Here is a 10,028-nt window from a genome sequence, read left to right as displayed (position 1 = left end):
AAGTCCTGCGGACCTCAACCGCTACAGTCTGAGGTTCGAAATGCCTGGCCCCCTACTCTACCCTCAAAGTCTGCCTACCCCCCCATTAGTTGGTCTGTTGTCCGTGTTACTTGTGACGTGTTACAAAATAAAGACTATCTGTACGTACTAATTAAAAACACTATTGGGGTAGATACGCCAGACGAAATTACAGTGTCCATTCTTATATTTGAATTTTAATAATTGTGTAAAGTTTAGTATAGAATTCGAAGACTTTAATGTTACGTAACCAGAAATAGGATTGATCGCCAAGTTTGGAAAAAGAAACACTGAAAAATAGAAAACAATCGTCAAGGTGATTTTTGTAAAGGGAAAAGTGATTTGAAGAGTGTACCAAATAAATTTTCTATTGCAGTTTCCTTTACTACATTATGTTAAAGAACGTTTGAACAAAGTCTTAACCAGGGACGTGCACAGGTACGGGCTAATGTTGCCCGGGCAACGGCCCGTTTGCCATTTTTGTCTGATCTGCCCCTCTGGAGAGAGCGAGAGTTTTTTTTGTTTTCTACTATGGCCGAATCAACATGATAAGCCCACAATTAGTATTGTAGCGTCTCACTGCGATAAAAACACAACTTGTCAGCGTTGTCATCTGCCCCCAGTCACGTGACTTTGTTTACAATCTGACAGCTGGAAGCAAAGGAAAGCCCTCCGAGTCCGGCCTCATATGGCTATGGTGATCACACCAAAATGCCTGCCTGGCGTTAGAGTATAGGGGACACACCAGGGGACTTTACTTCCTCTTGACACCGTCGGTTATTTACAAAAAACACACCTAAATATACTTGTTATTGTGCTTTTGTCTTTCTGTGTCTTTTCATCTGTAAACTCCCTCAACGGGGCCGCTCACTCTCTTTTCTTGATTGCCTTCTCACGGGTGAACAGTTAAATGTCCCGCTTTATTGTAGGATTTCTGCCATGTCTCCACTTTAGTTTAACCATCTCTGTTATGAAGTTATGGAATTCTAAATACATAAGTAATTAATTACCTCACTGTTACTGCGCTCATAAAGAATGATAAGAATAATGCGTATTGAACTGGTTTAATTAATTAGTGAGTTTATTTAAGGTAATTTGTTAGAAGCCCCAATTTATCAGTAGCCTATGTCTGCCCAGCAGTTACAATGGTCAAACTACATTAAAACAGAATTGTCCCCATTTTTCTTTAATAGTTACTAACATTAGATATTTTAATGAGATATGGACCGCAAAACAAAACATTTGCCTGAATAACGAATTTAGCAGTTGTTCATGAAAGTCAATGAGTGTCACTTCCAATGATAGGGTTGTGTTTTTATTACATTACATTAAATGTCATTTGTTAGACGCTTTTATCCAAAGAGACTTACATACTCAATACTGTGGACAATCCCCAGAGGAGCAATTTGGGGTGAAGTGTCTTGCCCAGGGACACAACGACATGCTGACTGCAGTGGGACTCAAATTTGCTACCCCCTGGTTCGAAGTCCAGCACACTACCCACTGAGCCACAGCCACCCCATTTTATTGTATGAACCTTTTACATTAAAAACAAGGGGGGAGGCCCTTTTTCCAGTTTAGAGCAATAGCCCCTCCAAATGTCTGTGCACGTCCCTGCTTGTACTGTATTGCATGCCTTAGTGTGCCGGCTCTGACAGCTGATGGAAACACAGGAAGTGACATCAGCGGTCTGGGTGAGGCCACAGGATCTCAGCAGCAGGGCAGGGCAGTTCACCAACAGGTTACTTTAAAAGGTTCAGAAATTAGTATAAATATTTAGCAGAATGAATATGATGGGGAGTAGACAGCCAAGCCAACTGAGGACCTGGGTACAGACGAACAGAATAGACCCTACAGCAGGGGTGGGGAACCTTTTTCCTCCCAAGGGCCACTTCAATTTGTACAACATTCTCCGAACAAATTATTGAACTCAACCTATGCTTAAAAAAAAAAATCACAGCCCATTCATTTCGCCTTTCTTTCATGCTGTGCAAAGAAAAAACAACCTCTTAATCCAGATCTCTTACCATGACTCGCGCATGCATGCACGTGCACGGTTGTGGCATGACCAACAAAACAGAAAGATATGGACACAAGATGTGCAAATGTATTTAGTTTCCTATCCATGTGAACATGATTTAAGTGGGGGTGGACCTAACATCCTCTAGGGGGGTCCGGGGGCATGCTCCCCCGGTAAGATTTGTTTTTAAATGTTGAAGTTAAAAGTATCAATCTGGTGCACTTTGAGAGCAAAATTAAGAGATCTATGGATACATCTCTCAACACCCATAGCCTATGGAACAGAACTGTACGCAGATTTTCTTTTTCTTTATGGATATTTTACAAATCACTCCCCTTTTAAACTGTTTTCTTGTTTAATAATAACAACTTTTTTTTTACTGTCATATAGTATTATTATATACCTGTTTTTCCTTTATTCTCTTATTTTTTTTAGAACTATAATGATCATATCAAGATGTGCCTTTACCTCACTGGTTGTAGAAAAAGCTTGTTATATTCGTTAGCATAGCTATCTAACCAGATGCTAATAACAACAAAGTTATTGACTGTATGATCAGTATGACAGATGAACAGATCGCCACTGGGCTTACAACTAAAGACCATAGCTAAAGACACCGAAAAACTGCGGCATGTACAGCTCCTTCTGCGTATTGCAATTTTTGAAGTGCCGGAGCGGCGTTCCAATGCTCTCCGTCAGCACTACACCCCTGTCAGACGAGACTACCACCTGATGATACGTTAGGCTCGTGTTGTGTTCAAGGACCCTGGCCGTGGCCAGGAAAAACAGGCATTTGCTTGTTTAATTATTTTGCGGTCTAGATTTCTTTATTTTATTTTTTTTGCGTGTGTTTATAAATTACCTCGAGGGCCGTATCAAATGGTCTCGCGGACCGTATACGGCCCGGAGGCCGGAGGTTCCCCACCCCTGCGCAAGACAGACCTACTTCATACTTTAAGTGTGCTTAGCCACTTTTTTTTAATGTTTTTTAAAACAGTTTTTTTTTAATAGTCTTTCTGAGTCTTTTTGTGTCACTTTTAGATCTCTCAAATATAAAATAAAGCCACATAGTGATATGTAGTGCTTCAGTGGTCCAGCAGGCGGAGACAGAGAACAACAAGACCCGCCCTCTCATAGGCAGCATGACGTCATGGGGCCTTTTCCAGGAAGTAGAAAAACGTCAACAATCTGGCCAGGGCGAAGTGTCAGTGTAGCCTAGCAGTGAGGTAGCTAAGCTTGCTTCTCTCGGGTGTTTCGTAGATTTTCTTTATTTTTTTTATATAATTAGTGTAAGTGTAGCGCTCAGACATGTCGTTGTTTGCTAAGATGTTTGGAGGAGGTGGAGGAAAAGGAGGAAAGGGACCGAGCCCACAGGAGGCGATCCAGAAACTCCGAGAGACGGAGGAGATGCTAACGAAAAAACAGGAATTTCTAGAGAAAAAGATCGAACAGGAACTGCAAATTGCGAAGAAAAACGGCACGAAAAACAAAAGAGGTAAAATACCGGGACGTATTTTGTGGTCATGTATACCCCCTTATTATTAAATAACCTGTTCCACAACGCTAAGCTAAATGTTAGCACGTTAGCTAAGTTGGCTAACTTTGCCCAGCTGTCAGAAGTGTTGGCAGCCTCACCCACCGATAGTATCACCGAGATACCAGGGTGTTTGTTTTGCATTGTCTGTGAGAGTTGATTATATCGTGATTGTTTATCTTTACTACTTATCACTGAGCAAATGCTAGCTTAATATGTTTCCCTGTGGTGGTCATTGTGTCGCCTCATTGATCAGTGGCCATTTAAAGATCATAAAGGTGTGGCTAAAGCGCTACAGTTAACTGTTAGATATACTGCTGCAGAGACACTGGAAATATAGATAATGTCTCAGAGGGACAGGATAAGAGTTGTGCATCAGAGTTGCACATGCTAAAGGACATGATGTCACTGTCAGAGAGGTGGGCGTGTTTGCACCTTGGTCAGAAACCACAGACCTGCTGCAGCTCTGACATAATGTTAGAGAAGACAGAAACTAAATACAGAGTACCATAAACTTAAGTTATCCATAACTATTAATGATGGAAATGTGTGAACAAGAGTATCACCATAACCCCATACCTTTTTTTTTACTGCATATGTAGTACAGTAACACGATTCTCCATGTTATATATTTTCATGAAAAACAAAATAGATGGAAGAACAGATTAAAAGAATATATATGAAGAGATCATGTTTGTTTCTCTATGTTAGGCTAAACTAAATGTCAAATAGAGTCAGGAAGTCAAACTGATATGTCGATACTGTAAACGGTTTGACATTTTGGTTAGTTACCAAAAAATGTGGGATACACCCTAACAGCTCAGTAGTGTATCATGTGGAAGTGTGGGCAGTAGTTCTGAAGACACTACTGCCTTAAAGTGTTGGTTAAGGGCAAGACAAATCAAATGCAATCATCTTCTGGGGAGGACAAAAACAAAACAAATCTCATGCCAATCTGGACAATCGTTGTTAAGATATGTTGTGTGCTGGAGATTCCACACTTAATCCCCTTCTGGTAAGAAATGAACAGATCTACAAGGTTAAACCAAAGTTGTGTTCATTAATGAATAATTCAACCATTTAACAGAATCAATCTATTTCCAGCTAGAAGGCCAGATAACCCTGCACCAATGTGTGCTAAAGAAATCTGACCCTGGAGCAAACAATACAATGGTGGCACCCAATGCCTGTCGAATGGTAGAGAACATTAGGTTGCCATTTTTGTGTATTAAAGGTGTGAAAAAGCCTCCGAGTGGCACCCGTAGTGAGCCACGCAAAATCATGTTTGCATGGAACTGAATGACACTTATATGACACATTTCCATGATATGTTGCTTTTGATTAAAGTGTTGGAAAAGATGAAAACTCTTGGGACAGGCTGACCAACAGGAAGAATAATGTCATCACATATGGAGTAAAACATATCATTTGTTATTGCCATGATAGTTTATGCATTTATATTGCCCTGCTTGATCCATTTAGTAAATAATCTGTGGAGGTTAAAGAATAAGTTGTAGACCCCTTGGTGGTACACTAAAAGAAAAACAAATGTTATCTTGTATTTGTATTGTATGCTTTGTGTACATTGACCTTAGCCTAACTATTTCCTCCTTTAGCTCCACAAAAGTTGACAGAATGAGTCAGCCCTGTACGACAATGTCTGATAGTTTCACTACCGCAGGTGTGTTAGTGTTGTGATCATGTGACCACTGAGGCTGATTCATGTTTTACCCCTTTTTCCATCTCGTCATCCAAGTGCCTGTCACAAGCTATAACTGAGTGTCCTTCTTATTATCATGGTAGTGTATGGTTTATTTATGATTCCACTCAATGGTGGATCACTGTCATTTCCCAGAGCACAAGTATATTGTCTCACACTCCTAATGTTAAACGACAAAACCCCATGACTTCACAGTTTTACTTCACGGTTATTGAATGTCATTTCCAAGCAGCCAGTCTATTTTTGTGACCATCTTTTCATGTTCCCCTACTGTGTTTTGTGTCCTCAGCGGCTCTGCAGGCTTTGAAAAGAAAGAAGCGATATGAGAAGCAGCTCGCCCAGATCGACGGCACGCTGTCGACCATCGAGTTCCAGAGAGAGGCTCTGGAGAACGCCAACACCAACACTGAAGTGCTCAAGAACATGGGCTTCGCCGCCAAGGCCATGAAGTCTGCCCATGAAAACATGTAAGAGCAAAAATCCAGTAATGTGAAGTGGAGCCTGTATACACAAATCTTGTATTTGTAGCCCGCTGCTTCTAAATTGACTTTCAGGTAAAATAAGGTCTGTGTGTTTTAAATCAATAGAAGGATTAGGAGCAAAATGCTTCAATTCTAAAAAAACTCAGAGGATTTGACCCGTTTGCAGTAATACCTCCTAATCCAAGCCCATCAGCATCTATTATGTAATCAGTGGCAGGCCTAAGAGTCACATGAAGAATATTCAGTTCAATTCAAGGCTTTATTGTCATTTGCACATTAGCTACAGTGTAGACTTAGGGCACAGGCTCCTCCAACAGTGCAACATATAGGACATAGAACAAATAAAACAGATAAAATAGTGCAATAAGAGTCTATATACAAGTGAATGGAATATGATATATTAGATAAATAAGCTGCAAGATGCAGACAGATGAATGTTTATGGATGTTCTTTAAAAAGTTCAGGTGTTTAATAGTCTTATGGCCTGTGGGATGAAACTGTCCCTGAGTCTGGTGGTTTTATATATACAGTGAAGAAAAGCACTCGTACACGTTTACTCAATAATGGTGGGGGTAAATAATGCTTGTAATCGTGCGTTCTGTTTCACTCAAATACGAATCATCTTGTTTGTTGTTTCAGGGACATTGACAAGGTGGACGACCTGATGCAGGACATCACAGAGCAGCAGGAGCTCGCCCAGGAGATCTCCGACGCCATCTCTAAACCTGTCGGCTTTGGAGAGGAGTTTGACGAGGTGAGCGACCGTATCCATATTTTAGATTTGTGGGGAGGTCATGTTTGTCTTGTATTTCATCTTTGAGACAGAAGACTGTTGTTTTGAGAGCCACAAGGTTATACCGTTTGTGGACCTTTGCATTTCTTGAGTCATTACTCAGGCATTAAGGCTGCCATATTTTTGTATGGCCTTATTCATAGACCAACTTCACCATAAATGATGGTATTCACCCATTCAGGGACATATGGCAGAAAGAAACGCTCTTCCTCAAATCCAGCCAACTGACTTTGAGTACTTTAAAAAACTCAGCGAGATGTTTTACTCATTATATCACCAAAAGTCCCTTTTTACATGTAATCTACATTGTTTTACTAAGGTCAATCTCTTTGGGGTTTCTGTTCTGCATGAATTTGTCTCGTAAATATCCTCATCTGAAAAGTTTCTGCTGTGTTTGTCAGGACGAGCTGCTGGCGGAGCTGGACGAGCTGGAGCAGGAGGAGCTGGACAAAAACCTGCTGGAGATCGGGGGTCCGGAGAACGCCCCCCTCCCCAACGTGCCTTCTTCTTCATTACCTTCCAGACCTGGTAAGAGCCTTTTTGGAAAACGGATTCATCAACTCTAACTGTGGCTGTCAGGCTTCAAACGAGAGGTTGTGGGTTTGATCACTGCAGTGAACAGGTTAATGTACTGTGTCCTTGGGCAAGATGACTTGTGAATGTGAAGCGCTTTGAGGGCTCGTAAAGACGGGATAAAGCGCTATATAAATACAGTCCATTTACAACTTGACGGAGCCTACTGCAGCTTCTTTCTTCTTTTAGATTTAGGAATAGTTAAAGACTCTGGCAGTGAATTAGATGAGGCTGATATGGGAGTAATGTGCCCTGCGTAGTTGCCAGGTAACCAGTAGAGAAGTTATTGGTCAAGGCCAAAATAAATAGTCACACCAAACATAACACCACCCCTTACATTCGAAACAGACTTAAAACATTTGTATGGATTCAAGAAAGGATATATAGGAATGATGAATGAGATGTGCTGGTATATTACTGCTGGGCAGAACCACAGCAGCTGTTTCCTTATGCTAAGATAAGCTGCTGCTTTAAATTTATTTCATTTCATATATTCCATTTTGGGAAATGACTACATCCATGTTTTTCTAATTGGAAACAATCCAAGTGTATGTATGTGTGTGTCTCGCTCAAATACATCTCCAAATCCCCACACACAACATGGTTCTTACATGCCGTCCCTTGCCATAAGATAAGATGAGATGTACTTTATTGATCCCAATTTGGGAAATGTTGGTGTTGAAATTCCAATTGACAGTAAACTAAATATAAAGCAGGATATTATATATACATAAGGTTTGTAAGGAATGGAATATTACATTTACCGTAATTTTCGGACTATAAGGCGCACCTGAATATAAGCCGCAGCAGCGGCATACCACTCTCGGTTCCACTTTTACTTTTGCGCGCTACCTGTCTCACTCTTTTCCGGCCTCCAGTTTTTCCTGCTGGAACCCGCCGCTTAAAGGTGGGGGTCCGCGGACCGGCCATAGAGCCCATAGAGTTAAAGGTGTTGGCCGTTAGCTGTAAAAATCCATAGATTAGCCGCACCGTTATATAAGCCGCAGCGTCGAAAAATAGGGAAAAAGGCGTGGCTTATAGTCCGAAAATTACGGTAAATGTAAGATGTACAGTGTGAGTTAAGTCCAGTTATCCAAGAGAAGCTATGGAGTTCTCTGCCATCCACATTATCAGACACGATAGTCTACTTTTGGAAACATTCATTTAACAACCAATTACCTGCTTATGGACCAATAATATATCGGCCCCCGGTGTATCCTGCATCCCTCTTCATGAGCAGCTAAAAAAACAGATACCATTTTATTCCATATCTCTAACAACTGTTTTGTCTTTACCCCCGAAGCCAAGAAAGAGGAGGACGAAGACGACATGGAGGACCTGCAGCGCTGGGCGATGGAAGCCATGTGAGCGCAGCGCTGCTTCATCATACCTGCATCAGAGAGGGACGAGAGGGAGCCAGAGGAAATGAATGGACTGATAGGATGTTGTGTATGAGTATATTTTTGTGTGTCTGAGAAGAGCTGACTTTATGTAACACTAAAAAAAAAGCAACAATGCTGTAAACTTTGTTTTCCTGTCCCGTTCACAATACAGAGACCCCTGAGTATCAGGGGCTTTTATATCCAGGCTCTATCCCTGTCCTTTAGGAAAGTCACCTAATATTTTTACCCTCAATTTTAACTCAAGCCTAGCTCCTAACGGTCATTGTACTGGGCAGGGCTACTCGGCGCCCACAGAGTTCATACTGAAGTGTACTAGGATGAGCGATGTGGTACGAAGAAGGCGTTGTTATCAGATTAGTGTTACAGGCTGTGTGGCGACGCTAACCTCACTGTATGACGGGAATGTTCACGGAAATGTAATCCTCAAAGAGCTGTTTCCGACTCACATATTTACCTGTGTTTGTGGCGTTAAACTGGCTGGATGTTTTTTTGTTTTATTTCTCCCTACTTGACAAAAATAACAGTCCTTATCTCTCTGTTCTTTGTTAATGCTGTTGAAAGTAGGAGAAAAGCTGAGCATGAGCTGGGGGAAGAAGCTATGAGCTGTGTGTTTGCCAGAATATCAATCTCTTCTTTTGTTTCAGGCTGCGTGCTTTGTCTCTTTTATACCCTGCACTTGTCTCTTTTATCCCCTCCTCTTTGCCTCCCGTCGCCATGTCAGCGGCTTCTCCCTCCATCAAAGGCGTTCACACCAGTGGTTCTTGTTATTTGGTGTAAATATCCCAAATGTGTCTCTTTTTATATACTGTATTTCTGCCGTCAATGAGAGGTTCAGTCGAGGTTGCGTGAAGCATGCAGCAATTTGGGAATCACGATACAGATCACTACGCACGGCTAGGAGGGAAGAACACAACACTTTCATCAGGCTCTGTCTGTCTCCGGCCTTTCCATAAGGGTTTCTGTTTCAAATTGTATAATGTTGAAATAATAATAATAAACTATTGTCACATCTTATTAACTGCATCTTGAAGGAGATGGTGCTCTATAAAAGATTAGATTATAGTCAATCTACAACATTTTGGAGTTTAAAGAGTTGATTCCTTTAGTTTTTCAAGTCATGATGTACATTTTTTACATAGAAAAAAATAACAACACAAGGAACAATGGACAAGCATGTTTGCATTTCTATGTTTTATTTATCCAGATGAGAATATTATTTGCAAAATCATTAAAGGTTTTCAATTCTTTTATTGTGGTTTTGTCATTCATGTTAATAGTTCAGAACATCTACTGTCAAAGAAAAGCACAAGATGCTCACATTTGGGAAGCTGGAACTCGCACATGTCGCGTTTTAAAAGCTTTGAGTTATTACATTTCCACTTGTGGATAATAGATTTTGATCAAATATAAGGATTAGGTTTATCATATAATATTCAAATTGAACACAAAGTGATATCAAGGTCAAGATTATCAATAATAAATACA

At 40.8% G+C, this 10,028-nt stretch overlaps 1 protein-coding gene across 1 annotated transcript; it reads left to right on the top strand.

Annotated features, from left to right (window-relative positions):
• Positions 1 to 3,200: 3,200 nt before the first annotated feature.
• On the top strand, positions 3,201 to 9,791 carry chmp4ba (charged multivesicular body protein 4Ba). Its single transcript, XM_010769357.1, has 5 exons — positions 3,201 to 3,533; positions 5,582 to 5,759; positions 6,414 to 6,528; positions 6,969 to 7,095; positions 8,444 to 9,791. The coding sequence occupies exons 1-5, from the start codon at positions 3,347 to 3,349 to the stop codon at positions 8,506 to 8,508; spliced, it is 672 nt and encodes a 223-aa protein (XP_010767659.1). The 5' UTR covers positions 3,201 to 3,346; the 3' UTR covers positions 8,509 to 9,791.
• Positions 9,792 to 10,028: the final 237 nt, after the last annotated feature.

Source organism: Notothenia coriiceps, unplaced genomic scaffold (genome assembly GCF_000735185.1).
Source record: "Notothenia coriiceps isolate Sejong01 unplaced genomic scaffold, NC01 NC01_scaffold00007061, whole genome shotgun sequence".
Lineage (NCBI taxonomy): Eukaryota > Metazoa > Chordata > Actinopteri > Perciformes > Nototheniidae > Notothenia > Notothenia coriiceps.
Note: the sequence above shows the minus strand (reverse complement) of the source record. Positions and strands in the feature narration are given on the sequence as shown.

Excerpts from the sequence above, each read along its gene's own strand:
- chmp4ba (XM_010769357.1), top strand. The coding sequence starts at position 3,347 with ATGTCGTTGTTTGCTAAGATGTTTGGAGGAGGTGGAGGAAAAGGAGGA. Across the intron at positions 5,760-6,413 it reads AAGTCTGCCCATGAAAACAT|GGACATTGACAAGGTGGACG; the intron begins GTAAGAGCAAAA and ends TTGTTGTTTCAG. Across the intron at positions 7,096-8,443 it reads TTCATTACCTTCCAGACCTG|CCAAGAAAGAGGAGGACGAA; the intron begins GTAAGAGCCTTT and ends TTACCCCCGAAG.